This window comes from Macrosteles quadrilineatus, unplaced genomic scaffold (genome assembly GCF_028750875.1).
Source record: "Macrosteles quadrilineatus isolate MER2022 unplaced genomic scaffold, UCM_ALF_1.0 Scaffold_5__1_contigs__length_97177068, whole genome shotgun sequence".
NCBI classification, from domain to species: Eukaryota; Metazoa; Arthropoda; class Insecta; order Hemiptera; family Cicadellidae; genus Macrosteles; species Macrosteles quadrilineatus.
This window is the reverse complement of record NW_026542598.1, coordinates 56755687-56772816: the sequence shown is the minus strand read 5'-3', so window position 1 is coordinate 56772816 and position 17130 is coordinate 56755687. Positions and strand designations below refer to the sequence as shown.

Below are 17130 nucleotides of genomic sequence, written 5' to 3'. Positions count from 1 at the left end.
TGCTAGTAGTTATATGGATCAACCTACAACTAGAATAAGAATACGAGTAAAAATATCTTTATTGTCATTAAATACAAAAGTACAATAGACAACGTCAACTTAACAAACATGACTCTCACGGTTATGGAGGAAAAAATTCAAACTGTAATCAACCTGTACATTTTTGCATGTTTCTTACATACCAAAAAGCACTTTTAAACACACTCATTCTCCACAGGCACGTACACAACCATGGGAAACGAGGTCAAAACCAAATATGCAGACCCTACACAAGACTGACCAAGGTTCTCACATCCTTCGAAGCTACAGGTATTGACCTTTTCAATTGCTTGCCTTTTTCAGCTCAGCATGTTAGCTTAGGTAGTTTTAAGAATGTGATCTATGCATGGTTGATAGTAAGGCCCTTCTACAGCCTTAAAGAATATTTTGAAGCAGACTTTAGCTCCATCAAGTTTGCATGATGTTTTTTGTTTTTCTAAAATAGCCACTCTTATTTAATTTTGTAGAATGAACACTTATTTTTTATTTTTGCTTAGTGTAGCATGTTATACTATTGTACTTATGACAAGATCGATTGCATGTAATTTTGCTTAAAGATCAATAAGTCTTATGTCTTACGTGGACATTATCATCGTTTCCTGCGATGGCGGTAAAATTCTGATTATGTATCTCCTCCGGCCATGTAGTCATTATCATTGACTCTAGCAGTTACGGAAACGTCAGCGTCGTCTTGCGCCACCGCGGAATATTGATTAAAATTGTTCAGCTTTGTAGATATGATGTATTTACGATGATAATCACCTTCTTCCGCGACTGCCAAAAATTTCTGATTATCTCTCGCTGACGTATTGCCATCATTGACACCCGCGGTCACAAAAACGTCATCATCCTCTTGCAAGATCACGGCCAAATCTTAAACATCTTAAGCGGTAGAGTAGACACTATCGTCATCTTCCGCAATTGTGACAACATTCTGATCATCTCCGTGGCCATGAAGACATCATCGATTCAAGCGGTCACAGAAAAGTAAACATTGTCTCGTAAGTTGTATCACACAGTTGAATCACATATGATTGCGGAAAAAGATTTTTCAGTCTTGTAAACATTACCTTCCTCGATCATGAAAAAGTCATCGTCATCTTACCCGATCGCGGCAAGTTCATGAACATCTCCCGTGGCCATCTAAACATCATCATCATCATCTCCCGCAGTCACGGAAATCTGATTCTCGCCTTGTGTAATTGTGAATCAAATCATGCATATTTGGTTGGTTTTTCTTTGTCATTGACAAGGTCTATAAAATTCCCGACTGAAACAACAAAATATATACTAAATACTGACTTTTCAAGACTATTTTGAAATTCAATACTAATTCTCGACTTTCCGGTTTTTCCCGACTACTGGACAACCCTTGGTAGTGGATGTACAGTTGAAATGGCTACAATTGTTACACCAAAAGCTCACCTGACGTAGATGTTCATGAGATCGTCGAGGCGTTGGTAACTGCGACTGCCTGCAGCCTCGCGACACAGGGCGTTAAACTTGACCAGCCAAGGAAACACCTGTTTTTTCACCACCTTCACTTTCTCCTTAGTCTTGTACAGTCCCAGCTCTGCTGATACCTCCTCCTTACGTACGGTGGGAAACACCTTGGCTATCCGAGGGTTCACATAGATGCGGCCCTTAATCTCTGGCTTAATGTCCGTCACTGGAACAGAAAATAAAGAATATAAGTATTTATCCAACAAAAAAAATGTTATTTGAAAGTTTTAAAAATTCAAACATTCTTGATCTGGCATAAAAAGACCTTGTTAGCTGAAGAGCATAAAACAAAAAAAAATTAAAACATACTTACAAATGATTTTCTTTATTACAGAGAAAAATATTTTTTGAAATATTTACACATCACAATAGGTAGGACTGGGGGAGGGAGCTGGTTAGAGTAGTGGTTAGAGCACAGGACTTTGGCCAAGAGGTCATCCGGGTTAAAATCCTGCCAATTCACCAAAGGATTTTATCTAAGTGATAATGCCGCAACCCTTAGGTCTAGCCTAGGGGAAGACAAAAAAAATACTAGGTAGTACTCAAACTACAAGGGCAGCTGATAAGTTTTACAGCTGGCATCAGATGTACGCTGTACAGTCACGGCAAACATATAATCAGTTAGTGTGAAAATGGCAGAAACCTGATCACAACTTGATTACACAAGCATAAAGACAAAACACCACCATAATAATTAAGTTATATCAATTTAATTAAATGTAAAATTTATTTCAAAAAATAATTATATAGGGATACAAATTGAAGGTGGCTGACATAAGAAGGTCGTACAGTAGTTAGAGTTCTGTTAGTGAAGCCAAAATGTCCAGCTCAAAACTTTAAGCAGATGTAAACATTTTTGTGAAGCAGACAAAATATGTACTTAAACAGTTTTAGTACTGAAAAGGGTTCCAAAGGTAGGGGACATCATTTTTTTTTTGGGGGGGGGGGGGGATCATTATTGCCATAAGAAGCTATAGAGTGGGTAGGTAGCTAAGTAGTTTGAAAGCTCACCATCAAATTAAAAGACTCTTCCCATTGGATTATGGTATTAATTACACTTTCTAACAACAGGTCGTCCACGGTTAGAAGATCAGATTTGTAACATGAGATTGGAGCACTTTTTTCAAAATAGTAAAATATGGTAATTAAAAGATAACTTTGTGTAGAAATGAACTCAAAATGTAAATAGAAAATAGAAATAAACAATAAATTTAAACAGAATTCAAAATTTTATTGAGATGCTGTAACATTTTATGTAGTTGAACATAATTATTAGGCTATTTTATTACTATTTTAAGAAACTAGAAAGAAATAGTACTAGTACAGTATTTCCTCAGCTTACATATGTTTATGATTACACAGAAGCCACATCATGTTAAAAAACACAACTCACTAAACTTATTTCAAACAAGTTCTGTTGCCTTCGATGCACTATCTGTTTGATCAGTATGAATAAGCAGAAACAATAGGCCTAGGATATGGCTTTCTGTAGGCCTACACTATTCAACCATGTGATATCGTCAAGGTTACCATTTTACTCGACTATTAAGTCAACAGCGTACAAACAATAGGAGTACAGTCCCTCTAACATGAAATTCATAGGCTTAGGGCCTATAACAACAATTTTTTTGCAAGTTTCGTATTGTTTGACATAGCCATAGTTTGAGTTACAGAGGTTAAACTTAATTAAGTTTGAACTAAAAAGGAAAGTAGATCAGAGTTATTCTAGTATTAAGGTAAGTTATGTGTCTCTTTAACTTACTTATAAAGACAAAATCTTTGAGTTAAGTATGGTTACTATATTTTACTTTAGGGATCAATCCACACCAAGTAAACCAAGTAAAAATTAATTGGTTGTATCAACATTTTAAGCATTTAAAAATATGTTTAACCCTAACACATTAGCTACCAACTATACTCATCCCTCAGTTACAGAGGAGTGTGACGGTCGATAGGGAACGTGTTAACAGTACAGTTAATTAGAGGTCCAAAAATGTAATTAGAGCATTATTTTAGGATCTTTTATTTATGGCGGTCATTTTATTGTTGTCTGGACAGAACACCCATTTTCTTCTATGACAGGTTTTTCTGATGGGATTGAATATAGAACGAGATAAGGAAGATTGTAAGCTAAGCAGGTTTGAGTTAACGAGGTTCAATTGTAAAGATATAAGACTACTTACTAGCTGTGGTGTTCCGAGTACATTCTGCAGCTCCGTCTTGTGAGCTTGTAACTACAGCCTCCTGGTTGTATGCCATCATTGTCTGCTAGAACACAAAATCAATTTTGTCAGTTTCCTATGTTAAAGAACAGGTTAGCATGTCTTCATATCTTGCCTTTACCACACTGGCCTTAAGCCTTGATGCAACCAAGTTAAATTCAACAGGCAAATCCTAAAAATAGGGGGTAACTTATGAGTATATGAAAATATTATTATAGGCCTACCAATAATTAGTATCTTAACATCTTAACAACATTTAAGATTTAAAACTTAGAGACAATTCCTTTGATTTAGTTCTGAAATCTGGTTGCATGATTCAGAGTAGGATGATACAGGTACCACTGGATGAATTGTTGAGAAGGGAAAATATTAATTAAAGAAAGTTAAGTTAATGATTGAGATAAAAGAAAGTAAAATGAGAAAGGGTAAAATGGTAAATAGTTTGAAGTACCAGAGGGGTGTATTGTTGAGAAAGAGAAATATTGAGATTAAAGAATATATGAGACGGAGATAAAAAAAGAACACACTTATTTAATGGTTACAGGAGAATAGGACAAACTTTTACTTACATTTTGAATGCAACATATGTTAACAATATAGGTAGTAATAAGGAATAATTTAATATGACAGCAAACACATGTTGCTGAAAAGAGAGTTAGTTTTAAGTAAAACAAAGATGATGAAATAAAATGTTCATATTTACTGAATACTGGTGTAAAAAATATCTAAAGAAAATGTCTTTACCATATTTGATCAGTCGGGTGTTATCCAGCCGGATTTTAGTACACATAAAATTCATACCTGAAGTATTTTGGTTGTGTTTGCTGATTGGATTTAGGCTTAGATGCAAGGTGACATAAAACACTCAAAAACGAAAGAAGCAATGGCCAAAAATCATGTGTTTATTTTTCAAAATGGTGGTTGATTAGATGAAAACGTTAGGTAGGCCTAGTCATTTTATAGAACAAGAGCTAAACTGCGACTAGGCCTATATTTGCTATCAGACTGAATGATAGAAGGTTATCTATGTGAAGGACTCAACTTCAGGCTTAACTTGTTTTGCTTGCTGATTAAAAAATAAATGTTTTTGTAAACCTAAATCAAAGTTTATAAATCCACTAGAGAACCCGTGCGGCTCAATGAGCCGCATAGTATGAAACATAACGCAGAGGAAAACTTTATGCTTAAATTCGAGTAATTGTAGCTACATCTTAGAGTTGTTTAAACACTTGTTAGAAACTAATTTTAAATATCTCTGTTTGCGTCGTCAAGGTTCACCTACATTATTTCTGCTCTCAGTTTTAATTGATAACTTCTAATGAATGCTAAACAATCTGCTTCAATTCGAGTTAACATGTTGCAACAAAGTTTTTCCAGCATTGAGAATTAAAGAAAACTGTTGCCTTAGGCCTACTGATAACCAGTGTTTAGTAATTTAATTTGGGTCATTTTATTTCTTTTGAGACATCCCCCTAATCAAACAAATTTTATTCGTGGAGAACCCTGAAAAGTTAGGTGATATCAACTATTTCATGTGGTCCATTTTTTGCCAACTTAACTGTCATAATCTGCTTTGAATTAGCTAAAGCAGCAACACCATTGAAAGTTGGTTAGCATATTTCAACGTGTTGTCTGTCAGTCTCACGTTTTTCAGTGGAGTTTCTCTAAATACCTGTCCCAACGTTTTGAAAGTATGGATTCATTTGTCGAAATAGGTTGGATAACTCTTGTAGCTATATGATTTGGATAGCAATTTTCATATTCTCTTTTTGAACAGCGTATATTATTTGCCTTTCCTAAATCATAAAAATAAACTTGACCGTAACAACTTGATCGTTGAATACATAAACACTAATTCCTTCACTTATGTTTGGTCTAATATTGCCTCTAAAACTTTCAATAGCAAATGAGTTGTTGTAGCAAACTTCTTATTTTTAACTTGAAATGTCTGGATTATGTTGGTAAATTCAGTTAGTAGACCTTGTATAAGTTTTCCCGAGGAACTGGAAACATAACCTAGAAGTAAACAATCCATTTGTGTTTTTTCTCAAATGAAGTAGAGTGAGTAATACAAAAGTTTACAATAAAAATATAAGGTCCGCCAAGATTTGGTATAATCTTACTACCTACTTGAACTATAGTCAAGGCATTAAATATAGTTTATACTAAATGTTTTGAAATATCTTGCTTTGTCATTGTCAGAAGTAAACATTTCTTGCATGCATTCATTTGATCTGACATTAGGCAAGTTTATTTTACCACCGTGACAACACTATGTGCTTCGTACATTTTTTCACTTCCAAAGTGAGTTGCTGAGCAGAACCATCGATGTATAGCAGAACTGGCAAATATTAGGTATACATATCACCAAGTGAATGTGTATCTGGATGGGTGTCTGTTAGACCAGGCCTCTCTATTTCTACTCTCCTCATACGCATAAGATATCTTATTATTAATTGTCTCCTACTCACGTTTTCAATATTTCTTCTTTGAACTTGAGGCATTTTCTGTTCTTCCTACAAAACTGATTACCGGTTTAACTTGGTATTAACCTACTGAATATTACAAACATTAATATTTACTCCCAAAAAGCTAATGAGTTTCTTTTTATAAACAGCTGTTTTTAGTTTTTAAATTTCTCCTATGTATTTCTTATGGGGAAAACCCGACCTTTGAGAGGGTCTCACGCCCTTCAGAGTAGGAATTTTAAAATTCTAAAACCTTATTGCAAAACTTCATATTGAGACAAATCTTTTGACACCTTAAACGTTGAAATTGGTCCACAAATAGGGGAGGAGTTGCGTTAACAAAAAACGGCTTCACGTATTATATATATAGATAGATGTACAATGGAGTAGTAGGCAATGGCAGTTTGAGTGATACTAAGTTGTGCTGGAATTGTACCCCAGCTGATCATCGACGTCAATTTGACGTCTATGATCAGCAGGTGCACAGTTCCTTTCCCTACACTTGGATTATAATGTAACCTAATTTAGGCCTATTTAATGTAGGCACAAGTGATCAGTAAACCAGTTGATTATATTAAAAATATAAAAAAGTTGATGTACTGCTCGGAATTGAACCCTCCTGGATGTGTACCCCCTACCAACATCAATCTACTAATGGACAGGCTGGAATTGTACACCCCTTGCAAGTAACATCTTCTTTCAATAAACTTAAGTGGCTGTCATTAAAATAAAATAGTAGCAAATCCTAAACTCTAATACAATTATGCATATTGTGTGTTAGTGGGTTTGTTGTTAAAATCTTTCTCATAGTTCAGCAGAAGGATTTTGACTAAAGTTTGAAATTAGGGACTGGTGATACATCAAATTCATCTTTGGACCTCTGCAGGCCTACCCATGTAATGTTGGCATAGTGTACTGCAGCTGACATCATAGGTAATACTAATTTGCCGACACTTTAAAAGCCTACCTTGAAGATACTGTATCCTAATTTGGCCCTAATTATGTAGGCCTATCCTGACTTATCTACCATTGTCAAGATTTAATAATAACTATTGGGGGCTTGCTAATTGAACCATTTTCACTATGAATAGTTACAAGCTTATACAAGATAGAACAGTAAACGGCATTCCAAACTTATGATGAAGTACTGAATTGATCATTAAAGGTTTTCCTTAACTTGTTTTGTTGAAATGTAACTTATTACTTTTTTATAAGAAATTATAATTAGAAAGAAGTTTATTTGATTATCTCTTTGTTTGCTAAATTGGTGGACCTGAGACTGCACACCTAGTAGGTAGGCCTATAGGCTATATAACTTGCTAGCTCGGTACCTAAGTGGTGTTTTATGGGCACCTTGTGCTGGATTATCATGCGACTAAGGTAAAGCTTGCTTCATTGTGTGCTTTATGAAATGATTGGTCTACACTTCCCCTATTGATTTTAGCCACAAAACCTAATTTTTAGGCCTACGACAAAAAGAAGTAACTTATTACGATATTGTTAACCTTAAGTTTGTTTGTTTCGCTTGGTAAAATTAGATGTGAAAGGCTTACTATCTGATAATTATGTTTAAAAATTATATGAAAAAAAACTTTATTTCACAATTAGAGCCTAGGGCATATAACTAAGGTTTGATTTCTAAAATAGGCTAAAATGAGGATTTCCTAAATTTTGCATTTATATCTGAAACCACAGTATATAGTTTGGTTTAACAACTTGGCCTTTTCATAACAACAATCAACATCTAACATTTTAATACTGACATATTTAGACCTTTCCGATTAAATCTATATATTTAATACGCTAGGCATTTTTTTTGTCATACGGTAATTGTTTTGGAGTGGTGGTGCTACCGATCACCATGTTCAAGGTGTCGTTAGAAAGGTCTTAGCATGTAGTTTTGCCATCAATCGAAAAAACTTTGGAATTCCATCAGGGCTCTGCCCCAGTGGCCTTCAAAGTTCCCATGTTATTCTTAGGGAGAAAATGTTTGTTTACATCTGAACAGATGAATACTTAGAAATTGACACTAATATTTGAAACAGCTGGTTATATACCTAACATCAGAAAGAGACTGGAACAAGATTGGGAGATGGGCCATTATGAAACGCAGTTTGTCACAGGACATGGAAAATTTTAAGGTGATTTTGTGAAGATTTCACATGGTAGAAGAGGAAGTATGTAGATGTGGAGAAATAAAAACCACGAGTCACGTATTTATAAATTGTTTACTTCAGGAGACAAATAGATCAGAACATGAATAAGTCTTGGATAAGATAGGCCTACAAACAAAAACTAAGAAAAGGGATGAAAACTTGCCCATGAAGGGGAAAGGAAAGGTTAGAGTGAATCTCAATGATCGCTGTCGCTCAGGGCGGTATGGGGAAGGGAGTCGTGCTGTTAGGCTTTTGGACACATAACGTGCCTGGAAAACTAATGCAGCTATGAGTAAGGCTATTTGTAGAAAACACTATTTACAATAAATGTTGATTATATTGATCTGTTATGTACATCTTTAGTATTTTCATAATCTTTAGAGTCGAATATTTTTAAAGTCATCAGAAATTATGACTGTTATTTGTTTTAAATAACGCCTGTAGAAATACCCTACTTAGCAATTGCTCGAATTCGAGCAACAGGTACACTAGTTTCAGATTAAACCTTTAGAAGCCCGAGAGATTGATTTCAAAGGGAGTTCAAGAGCGCGACGAGAAAATAATCTAATTTGTCAGTGTCATAAGGGTAGAAACACACATACGGCGATTGCTAGCGGAACGGGAGGGGCGATCCAGAACGAGCTGTAGCACTAGCGAGAGCAACACGAACGGGAGTGTGATCATTTCCAATATATCACATAGTAAGTTTGAACGCAATTTGCAGCACAGCAAAAACACTTGGCTAAAAACATTAATTTTGCGTGCTTCAAACCGATCGGAGTGGTTGCATGGAGTGAATGCTGGAAGGGAGGTACATGGTTAATATCACCATTTGTTTCCAGTTCTTGATTCATTCTTTGATTCAGTCTTTGAATACATTCTTTCAAAAGGAGAAGGTTGGAAGGTTTGAGGAGGTTCCGGTAGAATGGGAGTACAGAGCGGACTACTGCCGAAAGTGGAACTAAAAATGTCCACAAGATAGTTGCCCACTCCGCTCCCAAACGCTATAGAAAAACAAACGAGACTGTTCCAAAGTTAACCGCTCCACTTCGCTCGCAACAGCGGTTTGTGTGCACGTTATTACTTGATTGTATAGGTTTGATTTTGTCGCTCTAAATCGCGCCGCTCCGCTCTTCCGCTTCTTGGCCTCTGGGGACCTCAAAACGAAAAAGTAAATCGGTCCCAGGTCTAATTCTTACCATGAGACCTAGTCGCTAAAAGATTAACTTACTAAGTTATGGAAGGTTGGATTAAGTAAAGTTTACGGTTTAGTTTTTGTTGAGTTAACAACCTTGGTATTATATACGGAGGCCACATATTTTACAAAGTTTGTGCAGCGGCGGTTGGGCTATGTTAGGTTAGGATATCATAAATATATACCTTACACCAGTATTTGAAGGCATTTCCTCGTTTCGTTACGAATCGAATGATGCCAGATGAGTCAATAGGTACTTTCTATTTATGATAACCCAACCCCCGCAGCACGCTGTAGCCTGTAAGGGTAGTACCGTATAGGCCTAATGCTAAAGTATAGGTAGCCTACCGAGTTTTTGTAACTTAGGGGTACGCCTAGGCCTAAATTAGGTTAAAGATTGGCTAACAGGTAGCTTATGACTTTTACGGAGAAAACTAACTTAGTCATTTTTTAATTCAGGACGTTAGCCTACTTATATTTTGTATAAAAATAGTGGAAAAATGCTGTTTTAACGAGATGTTTAATGAGATTACTATGATAGACCTACGGTACTGTAAATTTTTTCTTGGTAAAGTTGAGGCCCTTAGGCAAGAGGTAAGTTAGCCTAAGATACTCAAAATAAGATACTCAAATAGATACTCAAATAGATACAAGATACTCAAAGATACTCAAATCCCAACCAGACCAACTACAATCAGACCCTTGACATGACCTCCGACTCAGAACCCCTTCAAAACTGTGGTCAGTCAGATCAAATGAAAAAAATAATTGAAATACTCATGGAAGACATTGCATCCCTTCAGAAACAACTCGAAGACCAAAAATCAGAAACCAATAAACTCTCTGAAGTTGTAGTAATTAAAATGCAGGTTATCCAAAAAATGGAACAAACCATTCGAGACTTAATAAATGGCACAAGCCTGACAGACTCCCTAGCTAGGCAGTCACATCACCTTAAGTTACCAGAAACCCCTCGCCTCCACGACCCCCAACTGCGGGGTGAAAAAGCGGCCTCCGAACTTGTACAGGGAAGCTACGAACACACAAACACCACAATATCCCCAGATGGAGGACCTTTCTTGATCCAAAAATCAAACGCCTATAACAAAACAAACCTCAACAACAACAACAAATCCAGGTCAAGTAGATCCTGTAAATGCACCCCAGAAGAAATAGAAAACACGCAACCAAAAGCCCTTCTTGTTGGAGACTCAACACTTCGCGCAGCGGCTAGCATCATCAAGGATAATTACAAAATAAACGTGGACAGTAAAATTATACCAGGGGGATACATCGAAGACCTAGACCAGATACTAGACGAAACAAAAAGCATGCCTAGAAAAGTAATTATTAACCTGGGATCTAATAATGCTCAGCACGCCAAAACTCCCAATCATGCGATGAGGCCACTGTGGCTGGCCATTGAAGCTGCACAGAAACTTCACCCAACCACAGAATGGTATGTAAATGGAATCCTACCTAGAAGAGACACGAGAGAAACATACATTAAAGAAATAAATGAAGCCTACAGATTCATGTGTGAGCAACTTAAGATTAGCTATATAGACTCAGGTGCTATCGTCGACACCTCCAACTATCGTCCCGATGGTATCCATCCTAATCTAAAAGGTGCAACAGTCCTGGCACATCACATAATTACAGAAGCTAACCTAACCTGCCCGCACTCCGCACTCAACAGAAACCACAACAGACACACTAAGACTATCAACCAAAATAGGCTAAATGGAACTAGCAAGAGAAAAACCTTGATACAGGAGGTTGAAAAACAACCACCCGCCACCCCCTATAGAAATTACCTCGACAATGACCATGATAATAAATACACAAATGAGCCTAGCCCCTCCAAAAGCCTGAGCCAGGACAAACCACTCATAACACCACCTGAACAAACATATGTTCAGGGGCCAAAGCACAACTTATCCAGTCCAAATCTCATAACAACCCAACCTACAACTCGAGACTGTAATAGGCCTACTAACTCACAACCAACCCCAGAAAAACCAGCAGATCAAGCAAACACCACTGATAACCTGTCAAATAGAGAACCAAAAAACTTGCAAGGCCATTCTCCGTCCATAATGGACTAAACAAAGACAACCAAATCGACCCCAACACGATCAAACAAATAAGCATAAAAGAAAAACACCTAAAAATTATCTATATAAATATTCAGCGAGGACTACAAAAGAAACTGTGCCAACTCGAATTTGAACTGAACATTTCAAAACCTGATATACTTTTAATAGCTGAACATGGACTCAAACAGGATCAAATGCAAAACCTGAATATAAACAACTATATCCTAATCAGCAATTTCTCAAGATGCAAAAATAAATGGGGAGGCGTAGCTGCCTACACCAAACAAAACAGTGAAACAAACTTCACCAAAATCAACACAGACGACCACTGCGAGGAACTAACATCGGAATTTGTGGGACTATACTACAAAAATTATCACTTAAACATTATAGGGGCATATAGATCACCTTCAACCAACTTGGATGGCTTTCTGCATAGCTTTGACCACCTTCTAACAAGCTTTTCAAACAAAAACAAGGATATTATCTTCCTCGGGGATATCAACGTAAACATACTAAACCCTACTAGCCCAGACACGATAAAGCTTACAAACTTCCTGAAAGAACACAATCTAGAGGCTGGGAAAATACCATTCACAAGAATTACCCCAACTTCAATTACCAGCATTGATATCTGCCTAACAAACCTAGGCCTCCCAAATTTAAAATTAAATGCCCTAAAAACTCCACTATCAGACCACCACATTGTCTGCTGCGAAATTAGAACACACTCATCCCAAGTAAACAAACCTATTAAAAAAATCGTCAGACCTATAACTACACACAAACTAAATCAGCTAAAACAGAGCCTAACTGACCAAAAGTGGGACGAAATCTACAAGACTCCACTGGTTGAGGACAAATATAATAATTTTATAAAAATCCTAACGGACAAAATAAATGAACACTTCCCCAAAACTAGCTCAAACTCCAATAGAAAATCCAACCATATTTTTTGGGATGAAAAACTGATCAAGCTTCGAAACCTGACCAATCTAGCCCATGACAAATATATACTGAGCAATACTGAAGAGGATAAGAAAACATACTCAAACTTAAAGAAAATGTACGACACCAGCATTAAAAAAAATAAATCGGAACAAATCATGAAAACAATAAATGAGGCACCAAACAAAAACAAAACCATCTGGAAGACCGTCAACAAGGAGCGAAAAAACAAAGAAAAAACAAAAAAAAATCTAACTCTACATCTCAATGGAAATGAAACCACAAACCCAATAGACATAGCCAACAGATTCAACTCCATATTCATAAACACTGGAAATAACTCAGGACACAAACAAATAGAACAAAACCAAAACAATCAAATTACATCTAGGCCTATAAATGGACTAACAGGACTGGGACAGTTTCAACCCATATCAAAGACAGAACTGGAAGAAATCTTCAAGCAACTCCCACCAAAAAACTCTTCAGGCCTAGACGAAATACCGAACAAAATCATTAAATTTTGTAAAAATGAACTGATTTCCCCCCTCCTAAACATCATAAATGCCTCCATTACTCAATCAACAGTTCCTACTGCAATGAAAAGAGCCCTAGTATACCCTAAATACAAAAAAGGAGACGACAGCCTTCCAGAAAACTACCGCCCCATCTCAATCCTCCCAGTTCTATCAAAATACCTAGAAAAAATTATAAACGCTCAATTGGTATCATATTTGGAAAAAAACAGCATTCTAAGCAGCAACCAGCATGGCTTCAGGGAAGGAAAATCGACAAACACAGCTCTCACCCAGCTGTGCAACTCCATTACTGACATCTGGGAAAAAAAACAAACAGCAAACGGTATTTTCATTGACCTAGAAAAGGCTTTTGACAGTTTGGACCGCAGGATTCTTCTAAAAAAATTACAAGAGATCAAAATTACCGGAAAAGCCCTCCGCTGGATCCAAAGCTACCTGGAGAACAGAGAACAATTGGTGGAAATAGAATACCTATCGAACAACCACTTAACAAAATACAGATCAAAACTAAAAAAAACCATCACCGGAATACCACAAGGATCAGTCCTCGGACCATTATTCTTTCTCATCTACATAAACTGCCTCCCAACACTCCTCCCCCCCGACTGCACATGCATCATGTTTGCCGACGATACAACCATAATTGCCCCCATGACAAAAGACGCAAATCAAATTGAAAACATAATACAATCAGCCAGTAATATAAGCCAAGACATGAATTTAACCATAAATAAAACTAAAACTGTGCACATTGAATTCAAAGTTAAAAACAGAACTAACGGTAATGAAGAAGCTGCTAGCCCACAAACTGAAAACAACATATACAGAGCAAACCATACAAAATTCCTGGGAGTTACCCTTGATTCAAATTTAAACTGGCAAAAGCACCTAGAAATTCTACACTCAAAACTATCATCGGCAATTTTTGCAATCAGAAGAATCAGGGAAATCACAAATACATCAATAGCAATAACGGCCTACCATGCACTCTTTTCATCTCATCTCAAATATGGACTTATAGCCTGGGGAGGAGCAGACGAAACCCACCTACAAAAAATCATCACACTCCAAAAAAAAGCTGTCCGAATCATCGCAAGGGTCGAAAATGAAGAACACTGCAAGCCACTATTTATCCAATATAAGATCCTTACTCTAACCTCCCAATACATCCTTGACACAATCATCGCCATCAAATCAGATCCTCCACAAACCAGACAAGAATGCCATCAATACAATATTAGGTCAGGGACAAATCTCAACCAAGGCCAACACAGACTACACAGAACAAGTAAAACCCCTACATACATGGGAACAACTCTCTATAACTCTCTTCCTCAAAACTTAAAATCGATAAACGAAACAAAAAAATTCATCACTAGCCTTAAAAAATACCTCCTGAACAGGCCATACTACAATTTAAAGGAATTCTACAAAGACCACAACAATGTGACACACCTCTAAAATAAATAAACCACACACACTCACACATAAACACACACACATAAATACAACAAACCCCCTCCAAGAAATTGACAACTCTCCGGTCTCCACGACTGCGAAGAGGAGCGCCGATGTAAGATGTAAGATGTAAGATAGGCCTACCGATATAGGCTAAAACAATGATTCTTTTCCAAAGACCTTTTAAGATTACAATAGGCCTCTTCGTGTTTTACTTAAAAGAAAAACTCCACCAATGAGCTATAAGCTAGACAACCCTAGGCATGTACCCTAAATAAAACTAAGTTAGTTTGAGAACAGGCTGGCCTAGGTCTAAATTAAGTTAGGCCTTCCATGATTTAGGTAGGCCTAGGCCTAACCTAGCCCACTTTTGAGTCAAAACACATTTGGCCAACATCATTCAATTATTCCTTATGGAAAAAAGTGTGCTACTACAATACTGTTAAACAAAGCCATGAGCAAGAGTGCAAGGGTATTCATTAGGCACAGGCCTAGGCTAACATATTTGATTCCCTCACAACCACATTTAGGCTAGGCCTACTTAGACCTAGCTTGGGCCTAGGCATTTCCTAGCCTAGGTAAAAATATTTTTTTGTCACAGGCCTTAGATTTAATTGTGATGTCGATAACTGTCAACTCCAGTTCAGAAACCTTTAATAGGATTGATCAAATGACTAGCCTATCCCCAAGTGCACCTTGATATAAATCCTAGGATTTTATGCAATACCTAGATGTGTAACTTAAACCTCTCCTTGCAAGTAGTGATAGCTATTCATAAACGTGTTAAAAGGACAATACTCTTTTTTTGCGAAAGTAAACATTTTCCATGACGATAAAAATGCATGCAAAATAAACAAAACCAAGACACCTCATCATAAGTTAGTAGGAGCCATCGCCATTGACTTTCTCTTCCAACAATAAATGACATGCCTATAGAAATTGCGGTTTTAAGGAACTTATTATATTAATAAGTATAATACTTACTCGTCTAGGAATAGTTTACAAACTGCAATTCTTGGATTCAGCAATGATTCAATTGTTTTTAGTCATGGTCGCCAAAAATATTTTCGGCGCTAGATTCACCATTACGTTTGTACTCCGAGGGTTATGTTTCCAAAGCGTTAACGCAGTTTTAAAACAAACATAACGCACAAAAAATAAACACCACGATAACACAGATATTAATGATGAAAAGTCATCATATCTTTAACACTTTTACTCATTAAGAGAGGCATACTTTTCCCACTTCTCCTTACACCTTCACAAACACAAAAACAGAAACAACCTTTGTATACGACAATACGAACGAACGAGGCGAGGACTCCTACCCTTTCCAAACCCGACCAACGACCAACAAGAATACCATCCCCACTTCAAAGTGGACTTGATTTGAATTATTGCCGTAAACGGACCAACTACGATTACAAAGAATTCTATTCGTTCAATTCTCACTACCTCGCTAGAGTCGCTCGGATTCGGTTCCACTACTAATAGGGAATCCAGCAAAAAGAAGTAACGGTATGACGGTATACCAAAAAAATCTAAGTCAAAAACATACCGTAGATAAAACCACAATAAAACACAAATTTAATTTCCCTTACATCTAATGACATATTGATATGTCGAACACTTTTGTTTTAATTTGATTTGTTTCGTTTCATTTTTCATTGATTGGAGTTTTCTTGAAAACCAGAAAGGCGGCCGTCATTGCACCCCCAAAATCCTATTTTTAGATTACTAATTTTGAAAATATTTTAAACAAGTGCACAACTTAACTAATCTACATATTCACCCCACTTCCCATTATAGAAACCCGAAAATTTAATTACCATTACTTTACTTAAAACTCTCACATTATAGGGTGTTTCCAAAAAAACATTTTGTCCCTATAGTACCACCATGGTTAAATTATTTTTAAATGTGTCATACTACAAAAAACCACGAACGACCTCCTTGTTGGTGTTTTAATGTAATTTTATAGAACTCTCTATTGTAACGTCGGCAACATTTCTGAAAATTCCAACAGACCTAAATCCGTGTAGGCGTGTAGACAATTAATAAAGTACCTACTTCAGTTATTTTGCTTACTACTTGCATGGGAAATTGTAGACATATTCTTTTATTCAGTGTAATAACCCAGAGGACAAAATAACTAATTATTATCTACCGGAAAATGAACATACGGGATAACCTAAATAATAACCTTCCCTATAGGCTGTGAGTGAGTGAGTAGATTAAACCATTCACTACCCAACATTAAACCTCTATGCCTATATATATACAATAAAGAACATTTTTATTTGCCTCATTAGAAAAGCGTTGATCAGTTAGCAGATTTCTCTATAGGGAAGTAGCGCGCTATATTAATTAGGCCCTATCGGTAGGTGGCATGGTAAGACCTAGACCGGGGACCGAATTACTTATTAATTTTTATGGCCCAAGAGGTCAAAAACACTATCATCCGTTCATAAGTTATATATTTTAATTTTTTAAAGATTTTAAC

General features: G+C 36.5%; 1 protein-coding gene across 4 annotated transcripts in view; it reads right to left on the bottom strand.

The window, feature by feature from the left end:
* Positions 1-15904, bottom strand: part of LOC128993988 (uncharacterized) — a 35208-nt gene extending 19304 nt beyond the window's left edge. For 2 of the 4 annotated variants that reach the window (XR_008490860.1, XM_054418153.1), the window contains exons 1-3: positions 10939-11092; positions 3726-3810; positions 1465-1708 (exon numbers count right to left, since the gene is read on the bottom strand). Coding sequence is in view for 3 of the 4 variants with exons in the window: in XM_054418153.1 (XP_054274128.1) it covers positions 1465-1708; positions 3726-3810; positions 10939-10980 (371 nt within the window). In the remaining variant the exon portion in view is untranslated. Of the gene's footprint in view, positions 1-1464; positions 1709-3725; positions 3811-10938; positions 11093-15611 lie in introns of those variants that run through there. The other 2 variants (XM_054418154.1, XM_054418155.1) reach the window with 2 other exon arrangements.
* Between the last annotated feature and the right edge of the window lie 1226 nt (positions 15905-17130).